Source organism: Fukomys damarensis, unplaced genomic scaffold (genome assembly GCF_012274545.1).
Source record: "Fukomys damarensis isolate Sample0158 unplaced genomic scaffold, DMR_v1.0_HiC HiC_scaffold_21, whole genome shotgun sequence".
Classification (NCBI taxonomy): domain Eukaryota; kingdom Metazoa; phylum Chordata; class Mammalia; order Rodentia; family Bathyergidae; genus Fukomys; species Fukomys damarensis.
In genome coordinates this window covers 4471900-4499431 of record NW_022900933.1, presented here as the reverse complement: position 1 = coordinate 4499431, position 27532 = coordinate 4471900, and the positions used below count along the sequence as shown (strand labels likewise).

General features: G+C 35.9%; 1 protein-coding gene across 1 annotated transcript in view; it reads right to left on the bottom strand.

Annotated features, from left to right (window-relative positions):
• The window catches only part of Ppm1a (protein phosphatase, Mg2+/Mn2+ dependent 1A), a 43376-nt gene continuing 15844 nt past the window's right edge, over nt 1-27532 (bottom strand). Inside the window, exons 2-6 of the mRNA XM_010605743.3 lie at nt 9761-10614; nt 7141-7258; nt 2567-2675; nt 1308-1365; nt 1-295 (exon numbers count right to left, since the gene is read on the bottom strand). Of these exons, the coding sequence (XP_010604045.1) occupies nt 266-295; nt 1308-1365; nt 2567-2675; nt 7141-7258; nt 9761-10614 (1169 nt within the window). The 3' untranslated portion in view covers nt 1-265. The remainder of the gene's footprint in view (nt 296-1307; nt 1366-2566; nt 2676-7140; nt 7259-9760; nt 10615-27532) is intronic.

The window sequence follows — 27532 nt, the reverse complement described above, 5'->3', positions numbered from 1 at the left end:
AAATCATACAACAAAAATTGCTGGAGTCTGATTTACAACATGAATTATGGTTTGAAATCATGTTTACATAAGTCTCAAATTTACAAAAAAAAAAAAAATCAGTTCTGGGCTAGCTGTTGTACTGCTGAAGTTCTCTGGTGTAATCACTCTCACCCAAGTCATGTCCCCTTCCTTAAAGTTGAGGATGGGTGTTAAAAGGTTCAACAAAGTTGAGCTGTACTCTCCTTTGGAGGTGAAGGTAAACTCCATGGTTAGATGAGTAGTTTTACCACATATCATCAGTTGATGTAGAGTCCTATAAGGGAACAAATAAAACAAGAAGCTAAACTGAAGCTTAACAATGATGAAATATGCTACTTTTTGGATACTGCAAAGATGGATGAAGTTTGTGTGTATGAAATATCAGTATTTAATCTGTTAAAAAATTAATAACCTTTGCTCCTGAAAATTATTTGGAATGATTTTACTGTGTACTTGACTAAATGTAAATGTATCACTAAATTCACAAAGTTAATAAAAACTGTTTGCTTTAATAAAATTCAACCTGTTTTTGGAACACAATTTCTATAAAATTACTGCATATGGAATTATAACCTTAAATGAGATTTTAGCATGCTTCATAATGCAACACATAAACTCTTTAAGAGCTGTGCCCAAATGAGTTTAAGTTATCGAGATTTGATAAAGTCGTACAATAGATCCAGTTATTAAATGGGTACAGTGATATGACCTGCAGTGTTATCATGCAGATACCCTGTATTTTATCTCACAGAAGAGCAACACTGCAAATAATAAACCTTACAAAGAGCTACATTGTAGCTCCTTAAAAAACAGTAATTCAAGACTGTGAGTACAGGTATCACTCCCAACTATGAAAAAATTCCCAACTATGAAAAAATCTCCAGCCATAAAAACTTATCATTGAAGATGAACATTCTGTAAGTTCCGTTGTAGCTCCTTAAAAAACAATAATTCAAGACTGTGAGTACAGGTATCATTCCCAACTATGAAAAAATTCTGGTGGAGGCAAAACCTTCTGAAGCCAACTGCAGAGGCTTAAACACCCGAGAACTGTTCAAAGGGACTTTCTTTTGTGAGAGGTGGCCACTCACTCAGCATGATTACATCCTCAAATCACTAGGCCTGTGGCACAGGTAGAAATCAGAACAAGTGGAGTTTCGGAACAATCAAGGAGGGGCGTGTGTCAGAGAATGGGTACAGCTAATGGCTCTGCAACAGCAGGCAGGAAGGGTATGCATTTAGGATGGAGAGGAAAGGGAAGCAGAAAGAGGTAAAATGCTACTTACAGTGTCATCATTTTTGTAAGGATTCAGTCTATTGTAAACGGCTTCAATTACATTCCGCCTAAATTTTTAAAAAATGAAGATAATTAGTTTTTCAGAAAACACTACTTAATAACCCAGGGCCTGTTGTTCATTAAAATTTCAGTGATAATCATACATTCAGAATCACTAGAATCTATTCCTTGCTATCAACAATTGAGCCTCGTTTTAATGTACCGGTGCCCCAATGTTACAGAAGAAGAGAATTTACTCAATTGTAGTATTCCACTAATATAGTTCACTGAAGACTAAAATCTATAAATTAAATCACAAGAAAATCACAACAGTCTACTGCATGGTCTACTTGAACCAGTGTAAATTCACCAATGGCAAGGCCAATCCTAACACATAATACTAATTATGAAGTAATTTCAACATCTGTTGTAGTAAAATAATTCATGTATACTTTATACAAAGTTTCTGCTTTAATATCTCTTTAAAAAAACTACATTAAAAACTGAAATATTGAAAAGTGCCCCCATGACAAGTTTAGGAAATAGCTTTTGTATAAAATTTTACTGTAAGTATAGTCTCCCGACTTTCAAAACTAATCTGAAGGAATTTTTTGACAGTTATATTATATGGAAGAAGTTTCCAAAAAATAAAAGCTTCAAACAGGAATTTCTACAACCAACACTCAGTGAAAGGATTACAATGAATATGACTATTTGCAACAGAGACTATGGCTACAGTGGAGAAACAAGAAAATAAATCAGAAATACATTTGTAGCCAGGATTGGTAGGTAGCACATGCCTGTGATCCCAGCACTATAGGAGGCTGAGGCAGGAGGATCACAAGTTCAAGCCCAGCCTGACCAACTTGGTAAGAACCTTTTTCAAAACAAACAATAAATAAAGGCTGGGTTGTTACTTCGTGCAAGGGTCAGGGTTCAATCCTTTATACTGTGTGTACACACACATATATACCATATATATTTCTATATATATCTATATACCTATATATATATAGATATATATAGATATATATATTTATAACTTGTGCAGGTCAATTCTTTGTATAGTTGAGGTAAAAAGGTTTAGAGCACTTTACATCCCAATACTAAATAAAACAAAACAAAAACAAACCCAGTGACATTGCAGGTTAAATATTTTAAAACAGATAACTGTATCCACCTTAAATTGTTAGGTAAATACATTTGGTCAATGGACACCTAACATTTCGTACACTGACAGAGAGCCTTAAGGCGCAGAATGTAACTTACTTGCTGGCCAATTCACCCCCCGGCGGGAGGCTGGGGATGTTCTCGCTTGCTAATGTGCGCATCACATGGACTAAGTCTGGGACGCCTTCCCCCTGCTTCTTTATGATTTCTGGGAAGCAGAAGTACTTTTTTTGTAAGTGTTATCCGTATTTAATTAAAAAAAAAAATTGAAACAAAGATAACTCAGGCTTTTAAAATGGCATTTACCACATCTGAGACTTCCTAAACTGGTATTTTTTAAAAAATCTGACTGACCTTTGAAAATTTACAAAGGGATGCACAAAATGACACAGAAGACTACAAAGAATGACAACAATCAAGATAAAAATGTGAAAAGAAAAAATAGCTCGTGTTAAATTGACATGTTACACAATCGGGGACATGTGCACACAAATGAAGATATCCTTTCTTAAGATGCCAACTAGTTACTTCTGAGGAGATCAACTCCTCCTTAAACTGGATACGTGTGTCCTGAACTTTGTCCTGTAAAATACATGGCACAGATTTAAAAAATAATTTTTTAACACTCAGAATGTGAAAAAAATAGAACCTTTAAGTACATGAGAATTTATTGATTATACACTAACCCAAATAATTTTACATATATATATAGATATATTCGAAAAATGCTATTTAAATAAGCATGCACAGATTAGATTATATACTTGGATATCACTCAGCTCAATTTTTCTCTAAAATATCTTTAAACAATATAGATACATAATACCATTTCCTTAATTAATTATATGAGCAAAGCCTTAAATTTCACAATTAAGAATCTAAAAAGCAGAAAGATTTGATAAAGTCCTACAATATATCCAGTTATTAAATGGGTCCAGTGATATGATCTGCAGTGTTATCATACAGATACCCTGTATTTTGTCTCACAGAAGAGCAACATTGCAAATAATGAACCTTACAAAGAACTCTAAATCTTTGCTTGAAGTTCTACCACACTCTGTGTGCAAATGAAACCAAAGGCATTTCTAAGTTGTATTACTTGTTCTGTTTAGTTTTTGTTTTTCACTGTTTATAGTAAAAATATTATTACTCTAGTTCTCAATTTGCAAATACCTTTGAAAATGTCAATGCTTATATAAAGATCCTTCCTCTTCTGATTGAGCCTTAAGATATGAATTATTAGAGGTACATATAAAGACAGACATTGCTACAATAAAATTTATTTATTTATTTATTTATTTATTTATTTATTTATTTATTTATTTAATTAATTTTGTGCCGGGGATCGAACTTGGGTCGCTGAGCTTGCAAGGCAGGTGGCGGAACCACTGAGGTAAATCACCGGCCCTATTTTTTTTTTTTGGTGGTATTGGGGGTTGAACCTACATCCTCACTCACGAGGCAAATGCTCTACCACTGGGCTATGTCCCCAGTCCTTTCTAAAATTTTAATTTGAGCCAGGTTTTTGCTAAATTGCCAGGCGGGGCTTCAAACTTGCAATCCTCCTGCCTTAGCCTTCCAAGTAGCTGGAATTGCAAATGTTCGCCACCATGTTGGGCCTCATAAAATTTATTAAAATGGCTCAAACTATCCTTTTAGAATAAAGGCCAAATTTTGTCACTGATTATGTTTTCCTTTATTTTTTTTCTTTTTAAAAACCAGTCTTAAATCTGAACAAAAAGCAAGGATCTCAGATTTGGTTTGCCAAGTTCCTTTATTGTATAGTCTTTGAACATCTAGAGTATTTATTCTACATGGTTCTATTGCTGAAAATCTGCTATACAAAAATAAAGGGATTTGATATTTATCTAAACTACACAATGTCACAATCTAAAACTGTAATACACTTAACATACAGTCTCTACTAAGCCAATACAATTATATGGATAGGTAACTAGATACAACAGAAATGAACACTGATGATGAATTCAACCAATATGGTTTCAGGTCTAAAAAACATTACTTTGAACAATCTATATTTGATGTGTTAAAATCTAAATTATGATATGTTAACTATGAAGGAAACTAGAAGAAAGCAAACTCTTTTTAAAAAACAGTGAAAGGTTTAAAAACAGTTATATCCTATTCCATATGGGGCAATCCATTTAAATTACCTGAACATAATACTATGCTAGCCTTGCTTCTTTCCTTGAAAAGATTAAAATTTAAGAAATATTTAGTTGCATTTGGAGTATACATTTAGATTTGTAAAAAGACAGAGTGCTTTTATAAAGAATATATATGTATAGAATTATCAATGTTTCACAAGCATTTATATAAACATTCTACTTCTCTCCCCATCAACTCTGAGGAATTCTACCAGTTTCTTCAAATTAGCAACTTTAAAGCTCAGGAAGCTCACAGCAAGTATTTTAAAAATATGTACACATGAGCATAATCTTAAATTGGCTTAGAAGGAACACTAATTTAATGGTAATTTGGTTAAACAACAAGCAGAATCTCTTCACATCCCCAGTAAGATTTAGAAGGGTGCAGACGATGGGAGAGAGGAAGCCTGGAAAGATTTGTCTTTTTGTACATTGTGGACAGAGAAACCCAAAATGTTTAAAGCAGATAAAATAGAGTTTAGTAGGTCACAGCAATTTAGTCAAGGCAAGTCCTTAAAAGAAAGAAAAAGGGATTTGGTCCCTGTTTTGGAAATGAATGCAGTTTTTTTTTCCCCCTCTTAAAACATACAGTATCCTTTACTTTGCAGTTACATTCTATGTCTTTAAATAGCAGCAGACTTTTTTTGTTTGTTTTGTTTTGGTACTGGGGATCAAACTGCCTTTTTTAAAAAAAACTTTTTTTTTTGGTTCCAGGGATTGAACTCAGGTCCTTTGCATTTGCAAGGCAGGTGGTGGAACCACTGAGCTAAATCCCTGGCCCCGCAGTTTTAATTAATGTAATATGTACTCTCTAGCTGCAGTCTTACCACATCTACATGAAGAAAACCATTATTTAATTTATGACACACAAACTCCAACTGAATGGTACAAGTATAACAGGTCAACATGTCAAAAGTATTGAGTATTAATGTAAATTCTATCCAGGTGGCAACTACTTGCTTGATAAGTAATATAAAAATATTTAACAAGATTATGTAAAATTAGCACTTCATAAATCCATCAGAAAGTTAGAATGCACAATTAAAAGTTGCAATACATTTCTAAAACCTAATTCCATTTCACAGTAAAAGCACTAATTATTATTTCTTTAAGCCAATAAGAAAACATGTATGCCCAAGTTACTTTAAAGTGCCCAAACATTAAATACCAACTTATAACATACATATTATTCTTATGACTCCGTTTTTTTAATTAGTAGTTTAAACCAATAACTTTGTAGCATTCTAACTTTTAAACTATATTATCTATAAGTAGCTTATATTAAAATGATTAAAAATAAAAATTCCAAGACCTTTTATTTATTTATTTGGTACCAGGGATCGAACTTGGGACCTTATGCTTGCAAGGCAGGCAGAGGAACCACTGAGCTAAATCCCTGGCCCTCAAGACCTTTTAAGTAGTGAAAAATATACACTGCTTAGTACAGTCAATGAATGACAATAGTTAATAGTACAAACACATGTCAGACATTATCACTATTAGGTGGCAGAGGGCAATAAAAACAAAATAGCTCTAGACAATACTAAAAATCAAACCAGTCACAATTCTAACATCCTATTAATCAGGACTAATATCGAACAGTAAAAAGGGAGAAAATAAAATTAAGGTGCATACTCATTTTAACAACAGACACAGTGGGAAGTAACAGTGCTGTATCTTTAACGTGCACATTAATGACATAAGGATCCCAGAGTACCTTTTTTATACTTGCATGCCAAATTTTCTGCTTAAAGGAATGGTGTGATCTATGTGCTTATTGTACATACGCAGCAGAATGACATTTTCTGGGGAGACAATGTTTGTACCAAGTACCAGCTGCATCAAAGATCACTTAAATTTTTTGAAATACTTAAAAGGCAGTACAAGCATTTTTCTACTGGTTTCAGAGTAATGTGTAAAAGTATGAGACATATATTTCTGGAATTCCTAATTCATTTCTTGACCTTATTCAGTAGTTCATTTCTGCTAGTACAGAACTACAGTATTTTTTCTTCTTTAGGTGAGGCATTTTATGGCTTAGGCAAAGAGCTAAAATAAAAAAAGTTCAAAACAAAAATTTAAAATCTGTGGCATATGAAAATTGTTAACCAGGTTGTGACCTCCAAATTATCAAGGAAAAAAAAACCCTCTAGATATTAAATAAACATAGTTTCTCACACAAAGATGGTATAATTAAACCACAACTGTTTTTTTTTCTGGCATGAAATTACTCATTCCAGTGAATTCATCAATAATTTTTGAGCCTACAACACTTCAGCCTTTTATAACAACCTACCAGGTTGTAGTAGCTGTTATTTCTAACAGTGTGGTAGGACAGCTGCATACACACATCTCAATGGCTACTACAGGATGCCCTTTCCCGCTTTTGTACACTAAACACTAGATGTTAAAGTCATATAAAGAGCTAAAAGCCAAAACATTTCACTGTGATTGTGCTGAAGGTTTTTCTTTAATAAAGTTACTTATTTTTGTTAAAGGATCCACCTTCTACTCTGCGTTCCAGGTACTTGTCCAACTCTGCCTCCTTCTTCACCGCGTCTGGAGATACTTTGGGTGCATTAGGGAAACAGATCAAAATCACACTCATGTTGTCTCGACTTCCCTGGGAAGAAAAATTTTGAGAAAATATTTTGGTTTCCTTTGTGCTTTTCAAAACTTTGAGAACATTGAGAGTTATGCCAATTGCAGTTACACTAATTCTAATAAAAATGTTACTTGTGAGAAATATATATGTGCATGGGGGGTCAGTCGGCCTCAAACAGCATATTAAATATATACTATAATCAACAGTTCAGAAGCTAGGAGCAAACATTACTTGTTAAATCCTACAGTTATAATCACTTTTATAACATGGTGGAAAATACTAATGGTATTCTTTATAATTAGGCTTTGTCCCGTACTTATATCTATATATATGTATAGCTGACAAATTTACACTTAAAATAAATTACAAATTGCAATAATATAAATATATAAATTTATAGAAATATATAAACAAATATACATAATAAATTCTAAATTGTAGGGCTGATACATTTGCTTAAGTACAAATATGAAATTAGAAGTAAAACTTTATAAACTAGCTTATAACTTTTTAAATTTAGTTGAGAAAATACATTCATTTTTAAAGGCACATAAGCATTCAAAATCTATAACTAAAACACCTGGCTGATGTTGACATCTCTCTACCCTTCTAATATACATAAAATTCTAAATTGTAGGGCTGATACATTTGCTTAAGTACAAATATGAAATTAGAAGTAAAACTTTATAAACTAGCTTATAACTTTTTAAATTTAGTTGAGAAAATACATTCATTTTTAAAGGCACATAAGCATTCAAAATCTATAACTAAAACACCTGGCTGATGTTGACATCTCTCTACCCTTCTTCCTATTAGCAAATAGAATTAACTTTTACATTCTGAATGTTTAATTAGGTTATATGGAAAAAATGATCTTGTATCATTAAACAATATAAACAACTTAATACTAAAAGACAATCTTTATACAAAATGTAGCAAATGTCAGCAGGGGATTTAGCTCAGTGGTGCCGCCATCTGCCTTGCAGGCAGGCACAAGGACCAGAGTTCAATTCCCCATACAAAAAAAATAAAATAAAATAAAATAAAGACTACAAAATGTAGCAAATGTTAAGGCGCTGTTTGAAACAGAGTAGATTACAGCATATAAAATAGAACCTGAGTCATAATTTACTAATATCTGAATCTGACAATTCAAGAAAAAAATTTAATTTAGCTGACTATCAAGTTTTTGAATAATCCCAACAAATGGATGCTACTTTCATGCACACTAAAAGAGACAAAGAACATATGTACCTCAAATCATTGTTTTCCCAAAATTCAGAAACTGGCAGCATGCACTATCAAGTCATTACTTGTGCCTTTTAAAAACATGTTAGATGTTACATAAACCTGATTTCTAAGTAAGATCAGATTTTAATTAAGGGTTTAAAATTGAGCTAGCTAGGTGAACATACAGCTACGATGAATACTATACTTATTTTTACTTCCGTGAAGCGAATCAAATATATACCCTCAGATAGTTTTATAAAATCAGTATTGGTTTAAAAAACTTCGAAGTGAGTTAATGAGCATTACTGACAAAATACAGCAGAATGTGGTAAAAAGAACAATGAATCTAAATCAAGGACTTGAATGCTGCTAAATGCTAGTCTCAAATGCTGTATAATGCTATACAAGTCAGTTATAACTTTTCTAGAAGGACAGCAGCATGTACTGAGTATATATATTACACATGGTCATTAACGCAAATCCTCAGTGGTCCTATCAACTCTACTTTGTAGCTGAGAGAGGCTGAACAATCTGTTCAAGATTGAAGAGTACAAAAGTAATAGAAGTAAACCTTGATCCCAGGTCTGTTTGACACTTAAGTCCACAGAACCTTCTCTGGCTTCAGCTTCCTCATCTGTAAAATAAAGGGGCTGAGCTAGCTTATCTATGAACACAATCCCATTTCATCCTCCCAACAACCCCACCAGACAAGGTGATATCTGTCCTTTCTTACAATTAAAGAAACTGGTCTTTCAGAGTGTTGAAATGCTTATCTGAAGTCATAGAGTCTCATACCAAGTTCTTCTAACTCCCGGTTCAAGGAGTTTGTGTATTTGTTACAGCCCATGAAATAGTCACTAAAGTATCTTTGCTGTGCTAGATTCATTAAAAGACAGTTGCAAAGTATGTCCATAAATGTACTAAGATATTTTTACATGAAAAAAACACTAAAATTCTAAAATGCTTTTCACTTTTTGATACCGAGGCCTAACCTTTCCCACCTTTTTTTAAAGAACATGTACTCTGACACAATCTTTTTACCTTTGTTAATCTTCTACATACTAAAAAGCTGAAGTACTCACAGTTAAAAGTCTAAACATTTAGATGATACATGTTATATAGATGGTAACTGAGTACTTTATTTCTAAAGTGTTCCTATGCTTTCATAATTAAACAATCCTTGAATTATGCCTGTAACTTAGTTTTTGAGAACTACCTGCTCTAAGATGATTAGATGAACAATAATGATATAAAGAAACCATTTTATATTCTTAAAAAAAGTCTAGCTACCTTATACAAACAGGTGTCAACTACTTCATTGCAAACTTTCTCAAGATCATCAGTGACTTCAAGCCTGGATCTTACAAAATCACAGAGCTCTTCATTTCCCATTACATCCCAGATACCATCACATGCAAGAATAATGAACTGATCATCTTCTTCAGATCTCTCAATATCATGGACTTCAGGTTCTGGTGAGACAAGCTGCTCTGTAGGACCTTTTCCATGGACACATTTGTAATCAAAATCCCCAAGGGCCCTGGACACAGCCAGAGAGCCGTTCACACGCTGAATCATTACAGAGCCACCTGCATTCTGAATTCGTTCTTTTTCCAGAGGATTACTTGGTTTGTGATCTTGCGTGAAGAAGTGAACTTTCCTGTTCCTACAAAGTAAACCTCTTGAGTCTCCACAGTTAATGAAATAAGTATGTTGGGGAGAAATCAAGACACCCACAGCTGTCGACCCACTTCTGTCTGCACCATGTTTCTTCTCTGACATAACTCTCATGTGTTCATCAATCTCCAGAAAACCTGTTCTGATTCCATTCTTTACATTTTCCACAGAAGGTGCTCCTGAAGATCCTTTAAAATCTTGATTATTGGTGATGTGATCTAACAAATGCTCACAGCAGTATTTGGCAACCTGAGAACCAGCATGCCCATCATATACAGCAAAGAATGACCATGTTTCAAGTCCACTTGGCAAGCCAATCACAGCCGTGTGTGCATCCTCCATTTCTACTCGCCAACCTTGCATGCTGCTTAGCCCATATCGCAACCCATTACCCTGCCCTTGGGCATTATGCTTTTCCATCTTTGGCTTGTCTAAAAATGCTCCCATTATGTCTTGATCCTCTAGGTCTGCAAAAAGAAAACAAAAACAGGGAAAAAGTCAGTAATTATCTTAAAATATCCAGTAATCTTTTTAATAGTAAAGGAGATGCAAAGGAAACTTTAAGAATTTACAACTCTTATGATAAGCAGACATTGATTACTCTGCTGACTTGGAATGTGGAGATTAACAAGAAAGAACTGGCAGGAAAGACTGATCGAGCACAGCTCCAGCTGGACAACAGGCAGAGAGAACTATGGACTGGAGTGAAGAACTGACCTGACGTTACAGCACAACCACTTACAAGTGAACAGAGAACTGGCAGTGGCTATCAACTTACATGAGCCAAGTGCAGCATTTAAGGAACATGAACATGTGTTATCAGAACTAAGTTGTGTATTAATCAAGAAAAACCAACTGAATCCACTGGTTATATGAAAGCCTACTCGTTCAAACATCTTACATAAACAGACATTTTCAAAGTTTGATTCAAAACTATGTAGTTTCATTCCCACTATTATTATTATTATTTCCCAGGGAAAGCAAAATATTATTTATTCACAGTGGTCCAAATTTTCATGTTCCTTCCTTTAAGCCTTTGCTCATGTGAGTCTCCTTAACTGGAATCCCTTGTCTTTCCTCTCTACTTACAGAATACCAAACCAAACCAACCTACACTCTTCCTTGAAACTCTAGAACAAATTCTGCCTCTTCCAACAGATTTTTCAGTGTTTGATTAAAGCCAGTAAGTTATTAATTACTGCAAGTGGTCCTGCTTCAATTATCAATAGACAATTATATATACAAATGACAAAGCTTATTGTATAGATATAACAAAATTAATCTGTTTATTAATCTCATGATAACAACATGAATTATTATTATGTTCTATGACCAGTAGGTTTAAATAATAAAGAGAAACAAAAGGTCTAGTGACAATCTTCCGTCAAACCAGAAAACTCAGCTAATCTAATTCTTTTCTAATACTTGTTACTCCCTCACCTGGAATGGGCCCACACAAGACAAAAGAGACACTTGGTAACGATGTACGTGTAGGTTGGCCTTTAGTTGAGTAATAGTTTAGGAAATGGGGTCTAAGCAATCAAATGAGTGACAATTGAATTAAAGGCAATCTGAGAGCAGGATAGAATAATGTGAACAGAATGAGACAGAGAGACAGGCAATAGGAGAAGCTCAATCGCAGGCAGTTTTGCAACCAGAAAGACTGAAGATGTTGGTAATGTTAAGCTTGGAGAGCAAAGGGAATAAAAAGCCTTTATGAGGACAACAAAAATGTTTGGTTTCCCAGTGACTTTTACCCCTTTCTTTTTCCTGAGGGCCAAAATGACACACAAGCAAAAAGGACTGGTTGTTGTTTAAAAAAAAAAAAAATTTTTTTTTGCCTCCCCCTCTGCCCCTCAGAGTCTCCAAATGGAGGGTAAATAATGTAAATAGCCACCAGTCACCTGGTATGGTGGTATTTATCAGATTACTTTTCTGACACCACATTCGTATACATTAATGGCACAGTATTTTGACTGGAGAAAGGACAATGATGAAATCTTATTAGCAGACAATGTTTAGGAATTCTAAATCATTCTGGCATCTACAAACACGACCTCATTTAATCTCGAGAACTTTCTAACTACTACATTACTAATAGCGCCAAAGTATAAGTAAAGAATAGTCAAAATTAAAGAATTTAGTTTATGTCACTCGACTAGTAAATTTAAAGGAATATCAGAACTCTGTTTTAAATATGCCTGACTCTGAAGCTCCATTAACTACTAAGCCAGTAGCTCTCAACTCATGGCTATGCTATAGTATTATTTGTGAACTTTCTGAAAAGTAAAGATTTCCAAATCAGAATATCCAGGTTATAGTTGGAACCTATATATCTCTGTATTTAAATTTTCATATGTGACTCAGGCAAAGGAAGGTTGAAAACCACTGGGGTAGTAGGATGATATATAGTGCCTAAGATGTAGAAAATGAGGGAAAAGAGACAAAATTTAAGGGCCAAAGAGAAAATGCACTCAAAACAAGAAAAATCAAGACCACCATACCAGGCTACAAGATCACCATCCTACACTAGAAATGACAAGAAGAAACTTCACATGAGCAAAGCTCCTTTTAGGAAAAAAAGTAAAATAAGACCTGAGGGAAACTCACAAATATATTTAATAAACAAACCAATAAGGGAGAGAGGGAATCACAAACACTCTTCTGAGTGTTCACAACATGAAGTCCTAAAGAATACACACAATGCAATTAGACCAAGCTGGGCTGACATTATAGTTCTATTTAACAATACTGCACATAGTAACTGTGTGACTGCTTTTCTGAATTTTTCCATCCGTGTAAAAAGCTGCTAAGGTTACAGGGTTCTTATAAGACTAAATGAATTCAGTCCATAAAGTGTCTAGCACAGTGCAAGTATAATATAGATGTCATTTTCATAAAATTCTTGTGCTATTTATTTTCTGTCACAGGGAGGGGTCAGTCATTATAATGCTTCTTCTTGGTTACCAGCTTAAGTCCAAAATTTTTTTTCCTCCAGTATTGGATGCTGAACCTAGAGCTTCACACATCCTACACAAACACACCACCACTGGCCTATACCTCCAGTCCTGCATGATGTACTTAAAAAAAAAAAAACACTTTCAATACTTCATTAGTAAACAGGGGAAGGCAAATTTAAAACTAAATGTCGTATCTTGTGTATGTGGCAAAATCAAGAGTTGGTAAGAATGCGAGGAAAAGGAAATTCCCCTATATTGCTAAAGGCAGAAGTTTGTGAACCCGAAGATGTACATGAGCAACAACTCAACGATTTCATTCCTAATTATGCGTTTCAGAGCAATGTTTCATAAACTGTGGACACCTACGTGAAGAAATCAACTTAGTAGGCTTTATGAGACCCCGTGTCTTTAAAAGATGGAATAAAATGCATCCCAGGTGGCAAGCGTAAGTAAATGTTATTATTTTTCTGTTGCTGGGGACTGCTGCAAGACCTAGCTTGGGTGGGCAAATGTTCTATTACTGGTATACCCCTGACACCGTGCTATTCCTGAAGTTTCTGTTCCAGATGTGCATTTTGCATTTACCGTGTGAAGATCTGCACTTCTCACCGGGCTGCCTTCCAGTAACTTTCCCAGTGGGGTTAGTGATGCTGCCTGCAGTCCTACCCAGCTCTGGGGAGGCTGAACCAGGAAGACTGCAAGTTTGAGGTCAGCCTGAAACAGTGAGATCACGTCTCAATAAACCAAACTAAAAATCCTCCCTATCTGCCCAAGATGTGTGAAATGATCTTTTTGGAGAACTGTAGGAACAAACATAAGAAACAATCTAACCGCTCATTAGAAAGTAGAATAGGGCTGAGGATTTAGCTTAGTGGTTCCGCTGCCTGCCTTGTAAGCGCAAGGACCCAAGTTCAATCCCCAGTACCAAAAAAAAAAAAAGTAGAATAGATAAATAATGGAATACTATTTAGCAAAAAAGACATACCTTTATCAAAACAGACATTTCCTAAGAACAGCACATGGCAATATGCTGAATAATGCAGCAAAAACAATTGGGGTTAAAGTACATAAACAGAAGGACAGGCAAAATACACACCAGCTTTAGAGGAGACACAAGCTTCACGTCAGCAGGGATCTTTGTTTAATTCACTGGTATGTCCTCCACACTTAGAACGGAGCCTAACACACAGAAGGAAGCTAGACAATGACTAGTTTCTCTCTAGGAAGATGGAGAACAGAACAGCTCAGGAAAAGGTCCAAAAGGGGGACTTAACTTTATCTGTAACCTATGGTTCCTGGACTTAGAAGCTGTAACACCATCTTTAGGAACCTGCTTTACCTTTAGTTTTTCTGTTTTTCATCTAAGGTAAACTGAACTCCTTTTAAAGTTTTTTTTTTTGGTACCGGGGTTGAACTTGGGTCCTTGCGCTTGCAAGGCAGGCCAATGAACCGCTGAGCTAAATCCCCGGCCCTAAAGGTTATTTTTATTAAAAAGTCAAAAGGAAATCAAGCCAAAGAACAAAAGAAAAGGAAATCAAGAAACTGTTTAAAAGCACTTAGGATTCTCTTAAAATTTATTTATCTCTAGATCAGTCAACTTGAATTCTTTCTATACCTCACAACCTTACCTCTGAGCAACTACAGATGATGTGTTTACAGGCTTAGTAATTACCACCTAACATTTATAGGCGGTTACTGCTGGCCAAGCACTTTCTTACATTTTATATGTGGTAGTCACTGTTTAATCTTCACAGGAATCCTAGAAGATCCATGCTACTACTGCATTATGATTCTCTTTCCCTAAAGGAAGGAACTGAGCTGCAGGGAGGCTCAGCTATCTACTGAAGGTCAACAGGAACTTGCTTTGTTGTGCAGAAATTCCCCTAGCTAGGATGGAGGTTTGGGGGGCACTACGCTTAAGAAAGGAGAGATCCCTGCTAAGATTCCTACTAATCTAGAGGCCCTCAACTTCCTCACCTGCACTGTGGGCATATTAATGCCCACCTCTGAATGTTGGTGTGAAGTTTAAATGAGGTAATGACTGCAAAGTAGCCAGACAGAACCCTGCAAAATGGAGGCACTCAGCAAATAGAAACTGATTAACTACTATATTCCTATCCACACAGCCACATCTAGATTCTGACCTTACCTAACAGGGTTAACAAGTCCAGAAGTTATTTTCCAAATATGCATATGAAAGTACAGTACACCAAATAATTCTTTAAAGATAAAAAAGGCAATTCAGAAACCTCATCTCCTTGGGTTCTGAGTAATTTGTATGGTGATGGTGAAGCAGTCAACTATAAGCTACACAAATACAGCAGCTGGCTATGTAAATATAATAACAAAGTATTTACTTATTCTGAATACTATGTTTACGTAGTCCTCCTGAATAAGTAGACTACTAATAAGTGTCTTATTTAGTCAAATTACTAAATCGGCATGTATCTATAAATAGCCCCAAAGGAATTCAATTTGCCCATGAGAGTTGTCAGGCACTAGGCAAGCACTGTACCACTGAGTTACCTTCCTAACCCTGCTGTAGTCTTAAATCTACTTCAGTAATGTGCTGGTATCATTATTATATAGTAAAAATATTACCAGCTGAGATAAACTTTTTACAACAAAGTATTAAAATAATTAAGATGAATACATCTTAGACATAATCAGAAATTTTGTAGACTATTTTGTGTCATTCATTCATTCATTGGCTTTTTTAGGACAGGGTCTCACTATGTAGGTTCAGACTGGCTTTGGACTCACTATGTAGCCCAGGCTGGCCTCGCACTCATGGTAATCCTCCTGCCTCAGCCTCCAAAGTGATGGGATTACAACATGGTAATGTGCATTACTATGTCTGGCCTTATTTTGTGTTTTTTATAACCAAACTAATCTCTAATTGAAAAATTCTAAAATCGGGCCAGGAAGCCATTCTTTAAAGTTTAGCCACTGCCTTTTTTTTTTTTTTTTAAAGAAAAATATCTTTTAAATGATAGGCCTGCCTTGCCTTTTTAAAAAGTAAAGCTGATCTAACAATCGTTGCAGTTTTGAATATGGTGATTTGGTTTAATTCATTCTAAATTATACTATACAATACTTTTAAAAACTCGAACTCTACAAGACATTTTTCTGTTTACCGATGGATGTGTAATTGCATCAAAAAAAACCTCTCCAGGATCCATAAATAGGACAAAATATAGACACATGTAAGCACTATGGAGAAAATTGTATTCTTTTAGCAATTGATAGAATTATTTTTATGACAAGTCCTGCTTTTTCTGAGAGAGATTTAAGATATGGGGTAAGGCTCAAACAATACACCCCAACAGTAAAAGATCACCGCCAAACAGGCAACCCTACCAAGGTAGTGACCTTTGACAGCATTGGGATAGGTTTAATTATAAAATGTGGAGGAAGCAGACCTAAAAAAGATAAGAACCTAGGACTGAGGGTAAAGCCAGAGGGAAAAATATATAAAGCAAGGAAAGAAGGAAACACTGGCTAACAGCATAAGCAACAGTGTAGAAGTTGCTTGTAATGGGATATGAAATGTAAGCTGACCACAGCTACCAAATCTTCATATTCCACACTCCTGACTAACTAATGCTTGTATGCGAGTGGGTTTTGCACTCCACGATGAGGACAGTTAGCTAGCTGACCTCCAGAATGAACATTAAGCAATCAATGGTATTCGGCAAACGAGAATTTAGGGTTCCAAGGCACTTTTAACTTCCCAGGCTATGTGACACAGAAATAAATGATATACTGTAATACAAGGCAGCCAGGTGAAGGTTATCTTATTGTAGTGAGAAAGAAGTACATAAAACTGTATCAAGTTTTTTTTTTAAAGGGGTAATCTTTGGATTTTTTTTCTGCCATTTGGAGTATAAAAATTCTCACTGATGAATGCTTTAAAAATGATTATACCTAATTATACTTATAAATTTGATTTTGGTAAATTGTGTAATCAGAGCCAAAACGTAGAAATGATATAAGCCTATTTTACAAACAAAAACATGCAGAGAAACACAATAATTTGCCCATGGTTACAAAGCTGGTTCAGTTGAAAATAGGATGTAGAATTCTGAGTTTGTTCTCCCTTCCCAAAGACAAATGGCCTATGGAGAGGGGGGCAAGTGGGGGTGGGAAGGGAAAAGGGAGAGAAAGGGAACAAACTAATTTGTGCAAAGTCAATTCAGGTAATAAAAATAGGAAAACTAAATATGTATTTTATATATAATATAGTATGTGTATATATCAGAAATAAAAAAAGATGCTTACTTTTTGCTCCAAAAAGCTTCATCAGCTCCAAACTAGAACCTACCCGTCAAGATATGAGATGAGATTGAATGAATAAAACACAACCTGTTGATTTTTTTCTTTTCCTGAGACAGGGTCTTGCTATGTTCAGGCTGACCTTGGGATCACCATGTATCCCAGGACTGCCTTGAACTTGGAGCAATCTTCCTGCCTCAACCTCCCTACAAGCATGCACCACCATACCCTGTATAAGCTGTTGATTTTTAAAAAGGCACTATACGAAAAAACTGTTGGCTCATGGAAATAGGAAACAGTTATTGAACCAAGAGTTGCAATAGTGACAATGACTAGCAGCAGATCTGATTCCATGGGGTGGGGGCACACATCAATGAATGAGTAGAATTCTTCAAGGGAATTCTTTTTGATCTCATCCTATCCTCATAAGTTTCAGTTCTGAGAGGACTCTACACTGTCACTGATGATACATACATCTCTCTCCTAGACCTTTGCAGTCAAGCATCTTAGACACCTTACGTGTTTTTTCAGGAAGTCTACACTATTTCTCTCTTTTTCTCCTTTATACTTACTTCTCTTTCAGTGTATCACCCATTAAAAGTAAGTCTTCATGTAACTCACAGCTTTGTAGCTACCCACCTGCTTCTCTCCTTCCTGTATCATTAAACTTCTTGGTGAAACTGTTGATACTCCAAGAGACTATCTAGCCATCTGACCAAAGCAAGTCGCTCCAAGTCACTTATGTCAATGAACATTTTTAGCTGTGGCCTAATTGAGTTTTCGTGGCAGCATTCAACAGAACAAGTCCCTTGAAATATTCTTCCCACTGGCTTTCCAAAATGCTACACACTCCTGACTTTCCTCCTACCAATAGCTTTTCCATCCTTGTCTCTTTTACAAGCTCATTTTTACATCCCAGGCCATGAAATACTGATATTCCTCAAAGCTTACTTCGTCTAGGCCTTCTTTTCTATGCTGCCCAAGTATCCTTTCAAATGTCTCTGCTTTTACCAATGAATGAAACTATCACTTACCAGGAACAGAAACCAAGAACATCTTTGACATCTCTCTCCATATCTTCTCTCTCATTAGTCCTTTATCAAGTCCCACAGATTATACTTAAAAACATTTTCAAATCTGTCTACTCCTTTCCTGTTGCACCCTGGTCCTCCAGGTGATCGTCAATTCTCTGTGTAGAAAACATTTATTTTGTCCCTTCTCATGCAAGCTGGCATCAACACACATCTTTAGTAACAGATTTCTGATGCCTTTCTACTGCGGGTGGAAGAACTGCTTGACACGACTCTCACAGAGGCCCTAGGCAGGCAGGCCCGTCTCTCTCTCAAGCCTCATCCCACCTCATTCTGCCCTCTCTGCCAGTCTCCACGCCAACCATAAGGACTTCCACAACAGTACACAATACTCACCATCTTTCCTTCCTGCAAATACATAAACAATCGCTACTTCTTCTATCTAAAAGGGAGCTATTCCCTCAGCTCTTAGTTTAGCTAATTTCTATGCACTCTTCAGATTTCAACTTCAGCATCAGTTCTTCAGGACAGCTTCCTTTCTCTGAATTCCCTAGGTCAATTCCCCAGCACAGAGCACCCTGCAGAACACTGCTGGATAAGTGAACTGAAAGAAAAATCAGATGCCAATAATAAAAATTCAGCAACAAGGAGCAATTAAACATATAAATACTTACTAATGGAGAAAACAGAGGCTATAAAGAAGCTTTAAGAAAAATTCCTCAGCTGAAATTTTTTTAAACCTACAAAGCTCACTGGATTCACTGCTGAAAACCCATTCCTAGTTGCTCACAACTATAGAAATTAAAGGAATCAAAGAAAAATATAAAATTCTCTACAGAATTTTCACTGAAGAGTATCAGATTGGCATTTGGAACCTCAAATATAAAACTGAATCCTAAAAGACATCAGAAAATAAAGTTCTAAGAATAAGTTTGTGAACCCAGAATAACATTAATCCCCCAAACTATTCTTCATTTTAAGGCACATGGGACACAAAGCATACACCTGTATCTTATTTAAAACAAAACAGCCAAGCAAGTATCACTCATTATGCTCTAAAACCAGGTTTGTCTCTGTAAGACTTTATCAGTTAAATATTTCAGAAAAAGTAACCTAAATTCTTAAAAAATAATACATTTAGAAAAACAAAATTATGGACCAGGGATTTAGTCCAGTGGTGCCACTGCCTGCCTTGCAAGCGCAAGGTCCCGAGTTCGATCCCCAGTATCAAACATAAAAAATTACAAAGTAAAAAATTTACAAAAGTGCTCAACTATCTAATTTAATATCAGAGATCAAAACCCCAAAACCACCCCCCAAAAAAAGTGAAAAGACTAAAGTTCTAGGAATACCTTTATGAACATTGTTAGTAAATTAATACTCTTATCTAAAATCATACTGATTAAATTCCCTATTAAAAACTCTTATTAATACCAAGATTAATTTTTTTTTTTTTTGGGTACCAGGGATCGAACTTGGGACCTTGCGTTTTTGAGGCAGGCGGCAGAAATCCATGGCCCAAGATGAAGATTTTAAGAGAAGATTCTTTTACTACAGAAAGTTCAATTTGTAAAAAAGAAATGAAAAAACAAAAATGCAACTACAAACTAGGGCTGCAAGCTAACAGCCTAACTCTGAACTCACCTACGTGGTCTGCACTTTCCCTAAAGCCACTTGCATTCTGCAGAGCCCCCACACCCCTAGCACATTTCATCTGTTTCAATATGGCTCTGAGTTTACATCGTTTGGTCAGGAGGACAATGCCCATAATGCTAAACAATAGCACACAACCTATGTATGCAGCTTTGATCAGTTATTGACTAATGTGTCTAACACTTGTGGTAAGCTACACTAACTGAAGGAAATCATCATCATCATCAAGTACAAAATAAATTATAAACTGAGCAACATCAAAACACAATTTGGCAAAAGTATGAAACTTGAAAACATACATATTTCAATAGAATATGAAGAGGAAAAAAAAAAGGAAAAACCTAAATTTGAGTGGCCTCAGACTTCTTAGTAACACCAGGTGATAGCTAATAATGAAGTAATGGCCTATCAATGTGGGCAAAGAAACTTATTCAAGAATTTAATACCCAGCAAATTTGCCACGTATATGTGAAAGTAACGGAAAGACAAACATGCAGCACCCATGTCATTTCTAAAAACCATATTCGCACCATCAAGAGATTAGGTGAGGGCTGGGAATTTAGCTCAGTGGTTCCACCACCTGCCTTGCAAGCACATGGGCCCGAGTTCGATCCCTGGTACCAAAAACACAAACAACACAAAACAAAAAGAGACTAGTTAAAATAAGAAACTCAAAGAAAATGAAATAATACAGATGACAGTAATTAAGGCAGTAATGAAAGAATATCTCAAACATCTAGAAACTTCTTAACATATGCTATTAAGCTGCTTCACTTTGAGTTTATTTCTGTAATTGCAGAATATGTAGAAACAATAGGAGAAAAGGCTCCTATCAGATTCCATGAGACATGATCAAACTATGCATGCATGAATTTTTGGAGCCAGGGTCTTGCTGTGTAGCTCAGGCTGGTCTTGAGCTCACTCTGTAGCTCAAATTGGTCTTGAACTTGTGGCAATTCTCCTACCTCAGCCTCCTGAATGCTCGAATAGAGGCATCGCCACCATGCCCAGCTCCTATTTTGTTATTTTAAAAAACAGTGTATTAAATAAATATTCAACTTAAAACTCATAACAACATAAAATAAAATAAAATGGCTGGGTGCAGTGGCACACGCCTGTGATCCTAGCTACTTGAGAAGCTGAGGTAGGAGGATGGCAAGTTTGAGGCCAACCTGGGCAACTTAGTGAGACCTTGTCTTAAAATGAAAAATAAAAAGTGCTGCTGGGAGTGCACCTCAGTGGTACAGTGCGCCTGGGTTCAATCCTCACTACCAGGAGGTGGGGGAGAAAAAAAAGAAAGTAAATCAACATATTAAATGTTCAATTAAAGCCCGCCCACCCCCAAGAACCTGCTAAAGGATTATAATAGATTGTTTTTGATTTTTTCCAGTACTGGGGATTCAACTCAGGACCTTGAGCTTGCAAGGAAGGCACCGGAACCACTGAGCCAAATCCCCAGCCCAGGATTATAATAGATTAACGCAAAACAGTTCTAGAAGAAAAAAAATGAATAAAACAGGTAATCTACTGGCTAGCCTGTGGACATTATTTAAAATTAGAAACCAAATAGGGGTATACATGCATACCTCACTAACAGGAAATTTATTTTTAATGAAGCACACTGTAGAACTATGTTAATAAAATTTATAATCTGGAAGTTAACATAGTTCTTGGAAAACATATTATTAATTCTTTTTTCCCCAAAGAAGTTCTGAACAAAGACCAGCATCTGGAACAAGAGGAGAAAATTATCAAAGAACTACCTCCTCAAAAAACTCCAAACTTCATCAAACACAAAAAAACTTTTACAAAGGCTCAAGAACCACTCCAGGTTAAAAGACACTAAAAAGATATGATGACAAAGTGGAATGTAGAACTACAGACTGCCTCGGGTGGGGGTATGTGGTGGGGGGTAAGATCGGGAGAACTGCTACAAAGAACATTACTGGGACAACTGGTAAGGTGGACATGAATATGTATACACAGTATTATTGAGTAAATATCAATTTCCTAAATTGGATAAGAAAGTGACCTAGTTCTTAAAAGACACATATTTAAATATCTAAGAGTAAAGGGTCACGATGTCTATAATCTTAAATGGTTTGGTGACCCTAAAAAATAATAAAATGTATGTGTGCGTTGGCACAGGTGCATGCCTAACGTGCCAAAAAAGTATCTACACACACAGACACTGAGGAAAAGAGCTGACAGAACAAATGTGGCAAATACTAATAACTGATCATTTAGTCAAATAATGGGAGTTCTTTGTACCCTTTTTGCAAATTTTCTTTATATTGAGTTGCTTTCAAAATAAAACAATTAAAAATAAAATTGCACCTAGTCAAGAAAAATGAAGATTTTTTTTAAGCCCTAAAGGATTATACTAACTCCCAAATCACCTAACAGTCACAAAAAAAACAAACTTCCCACTTCTTTTCACCATAATCCTAATATAAAACTGACAATGGCAGCACAAAAAATAAAACTGTGTTCTAAATGTGCTTATTAACACAGGTGCAAAAAAAAAATCCTAAGTAAAATGTACATCAAAATCATTAGGTAGAGTTCACTTTAAGAATGTTAACTATGAGCCAACATTAGGCAGGCTATTTAAAAGTTCAAAGAAAAACTCATGTCACATGATAAAAGAGATCTGGCAAAATCCATTCATTCCTTAATATGCTAATTCATACTTCAAGCCAAAGAGGAAGCATTGTGATTAGTACAATTCACAATAAAGAAATAAAGAACAAGGTTGCCTGGATGGACCTTTATATCTGTAATTTAGCAATGTATCAAAAGAATACTCAATGTATTTAAGATAAACAAAAAGATGCAAAATCACAAGAATAGATCAGATTATTATTTGGAGCTAACAACACATGATGGCAAACTCAAAAAACAGCTTACTCATGCTTGTAATCACAGAACTTAGGAGACAGTCAGGAGGCTCTTTGAAGGCAGCCTGAGCTATATAGTTAAATTCAAGGCTGGCCTAGACTACATAGCACAGCTGTCTTTAAAAATCCACTCCAACCCTAGCCCCAACCCCAACCCCAACCAAACAACACCACTTAGGGGAAAAAGTTCAAAAGTGTAATAGGACTACATATATAAGAAAATTATGAATAAGCACTGAGAAAATTAAGAGAGCCATGCATGGTGGTGCACGGCTATCATCCCAGCTCGTATGGGCTGAGGCAGGAGGATCACAAGTTATAGTCAAGCCTGACAATTTAGACCTTGTCTGGGTGGGTGGGTAGGGGGCCGTAGCTTAGTTCAAGTGAGGGTCCTGGGTCAATCCCCAGTATCTTTTCTTTTTTTTTTTTTTTTGTTTTTTTGAGAAGGGTCTCACTGTGTAGTTGAGACTGACCTGGAACTCACTGTGTAGCCCAGGCTGGTCTCGAACTCAGTGATCCTCCTGCCTCAGCCTCCTGAGTACTGGGATTATAGGCATGCGCCACCACTCCTGGCCCCAGTATCTTTAAAAAAAATTTTTTTTTTAAAGGAAAAACACAGATCAACAGGAAAATAAAGGAGAGGGAAGGGAAAGGAAGAGAGTGACAAAAGAGAAAATGGCAATTAAAAGCAAATAACAACAAATATTCAGATTTAAGAGGGGTTTCAAATAAAAACTTTTCTGAGACTCATTATAAAGATGGCTATCATGCTCCCTTTAATATGACATTCAAAATAATCAGAGCTGAGCCTTTGATTCCTAGACCTCAATGAAATGATTCCAAAGTGCTTAAGAGAGAACATGTCAATAGACAAAACAATAAACAACAAACTTGATTTTAAATGGTTTCTTGGTGTTAGAGCAGATGAACTCTGCCTCACTCCTTAAAATAGACAGAAGGTTAATGGTTTATGTTTGAAATACTAGTAATAAAACCATACTGACATGTCTAGATAAATATTTCTGTATTCTTAAGGTAGGGAATAACTTTCTAAGGATGACAGTAATGGACTGATTCCAGAGAAAGTGATTCAAATGAGAAAAACTTCTATACCGTAAAACAAATCTCATAAACCTGAAAGGCAAGCATCTGTAAGGGTCCATAACATATAGAGTTCATATTTCTAAGATAAAGGACCCATAAGACAACAAAAATGAACACTGTGAAGGAAAAAGAATGGCCTAAGAACATTAACAGGTAATTCAATGAATAATCCAAATGGCTAATAAATAAATGGAACAATGATTAGCCTCACTAGCCATTATAACCTATTTTTTACATATTGTCACCAAGGTATAATATAATGACCACCATCGGCAAAGAAGTGAAAATATACTTCCTGTAAATAAAAGGGCTAACTTGTATCTTTCTGAAGGATACGTGAGTAACATAAACAGCCCACAGAGGTCAGCTCTAAAAAAGTTTAAGAACTAGACATTCCTGAAAACTGTCATGCCTCCGAAGCTCAGACCCTATTAAATGTGTGACTGTTCACATCAACTCCCCAGCTAAGGTAGGAGCAGAGTTTTTTAATCATCAACAGTTTACTGGAGAAGCACTCAGGGAACGTGTTTGTTTACACGGTGACTGTTCTGAGCACTGCTCTGGCAGGCGTCATTTTAACCAGTCAATTCTTGTATCAAATAAATTTGATAAAATTGTTGTTTTTATATTTCCTGTTATATTATCTTACTAAAATTAATGAAAATAACATGCAAATTTTGATCATTCTGTATTTAAATAATTGGACTGGTAATACCAGTATTAATATCAGTATTTATTGTACTAAAAGAATCAGAAAAGGAAAATAATGGTACCTTAATCTACATAGGAAAGCTTAATCTTGTTTAACAAATGCTCCTCTGATACTTCATGTTTTCTAAACACACATCAATTATAGCAATATTTAAATTTGTAAATCGTACTTTATTTAGAAGTAGAAGTTTTCAAACTGGGCGTGGTGGTGCATGCCTATAATCCCAGCACTTGGCTGGTAGGTAGGAGGATCTCTGAGTTTGAAACCAGCCTGGGCTACATAGTGAGTCCCAGATTAAGTCTCAACTACATAGTGAGAGACCCTGTCTCAAAAAAAAAAAAAAAAAAGTAGAAGTTTTCTTATAAAGCCTACTAGTTTTGCAGTTTACAAAAACATCTCTAGACTGTTCCTCCAATCTCCTTCAGGACTAAAAATATTAACCCAAATTCCTTTGATTTAATATACTTTAACAAAACTCAATCCTGAAGGTTAGATAGCTATATTGACTAATTTTTCTCCATCTGTAATGCATTTCAATTACAAAAGTTACAAAGATTTATGTAGAGGAAATCTTTTATAAAGGAATTCCTGATATTAAATGTTTTATAAACTTAATTTTCATTACTAATAAATGTTATATCAGATAATTATGTCTGTTAAATAATCATATCTTCACTATTTGATTCTTAAAAATTGTATACAAAAGATTCTAGGCAATATTTCTGATACAAAGAACTAAATATAAAGTTTAAAAAACAGTATCTAACTGGTCAAAGACAGGTATTAAGAGTTTCCAATAGTTCAAGTGCCTTCCAGAAAATTTCATTTGTTTACTACAAGATTTTACTGATGTTTCTGACACTCTTCGGACACTTACTGACTGCCCCTAAAGTCTCTCTAACGATTCCTATATAATCAGAAAGCCTCTCATCTATGAAATCAAGCAATTTCTCAATGAGCTCCATTTGTTTGGAGACGAGACCTCTAAGCGCTGCTCACTGAGTACAAGTGGAACCCGCCATAGGAGTCTCCCTCTGTCTTGCAAAGTCCAGGAGAATGGTGACATTTAGTCTTCTGGTGACTGACCCGAAAAATAATCCCAAGACTCTATGTACTTCCCAATCGGCACTGATTACAACTTTCAGACCCTGGATCCCAAAGAGAGAACAGTTTAGTTTCAAAATGTCTACACAAAATTGTAGAAAGAAAATATGTCAAGGGCACCAAATCATCAAAAAAGGGAGTTACCCTTTGTGTTTCAGTAATGTGATTAAAATTCAAAATTCAAGGGCCAGGGATTTAGCTCAGTGGTTCCGCCACCTGCCTTGCAAGCGCAAGGACCGGAGGAGTTCAATCCCCAGTACCAAAAAAAAAAAAATTCAAAATTCAAAGCTGAAAATTTAAATTTCACTTATCTTCTACCACGTTATACTGCCTCTGATTTGTTTCTTCACTTTAGGCCTATGCTGTCTTACACAGCTTGCAAGTTATATACTGCTACCTACAGCAGTATCCTTGAAATCTTAATATCCCTTACTAATCCTTTCTTGCCAAATTTGTCCCTCCCCAGACTGATCAATTTCTTTTCCTATTATCCTTTGTTTTTAATTCTTCCTCCTTCATTCTTGGACTTGGTAGTAGAGTAAGATATCTGAATCCAAGCAAGGCAGCTGCAAAGGCAAATGTATTTCAGTGAACTCAATCATGCCAGTCTGAGTTTGAGGCAGAGGAGAAACGGTCACTACACTGGCATTTTAGGGAAAGCTGAGGGCTGTAGAGAACCACAGTGACACTAAGGCGAAGGTGAGGACCAGGGGCACCTACTACTCTTCTCTGAGTTATAACAGTAGTGACAAGCTTGACTTGACTTAAATTTGGACACAACCTCCTAGTTACTGAATAATTTTCCCCGGCTGACAAGAAGTAAAGTTATTATTTAAACCGTGAAAGGACAGATGGGTGTGATGGCATACACCTGTAATCCTAGCACTCAGGAAGCTAAGGCAGGAGGACTGGAGCTCCAAGTTGGCCTGGAATTCAGGCAATACCGTCTTTAAAATTGTTATTTATATTTATTATTTTGAGGCAGTCTTGCTATGTAATTCAGGCTGTCCCCAAACTTGTGTCAGCCTCCTGAATGCCGGGATTATGGGCGTGTGGCACCAGGCAACACTTTTTGAGAGAGAGAGAGAGAAGGAAGAGAGTGAGAGGGTGAGAAACTGCTAACCTACTCATAGCTGGCCATTTTATGAAACACAAATATTGTATACAAAGGATAAAAACCACTGATGAAAGTTACCTATATTCCGTTTACAATGTATATGAAATAACCCCAAAAATCAAACCGATAGAGAAGAGTAGATGAGAAGTTGATAAGGGCTGGGAAAGAAAAGAATAGGGAGAGATTGTTAATAAATATAGGCGTTCTCTGGGGGTTGTTAAAATATCTCCAGATTAAATTGTGGTGAAGCTAGGCATGGCACAGGAGATCTGTGGTCTCAGCTACTTTGGAGGCTGAGACAGGAGGACCCCAGTTGACATCATCTCAACAGAAAATTTGAAAAAGGATGGGGATATAGCTCAGCAGTAGTGTCTGCCTGATAGGCACAAGCCCTAGATTTCACCCTGAGTATTGAGGAAAAATAGAGGAGACGTGAGTTATAAAGCTTCTTAAAACACTAGCAGTTTTTTGCAGTTTTGTATGAATTCTACATAGAATTGAGAGAGAGATCAGAGCCGGGTAAGGCCAC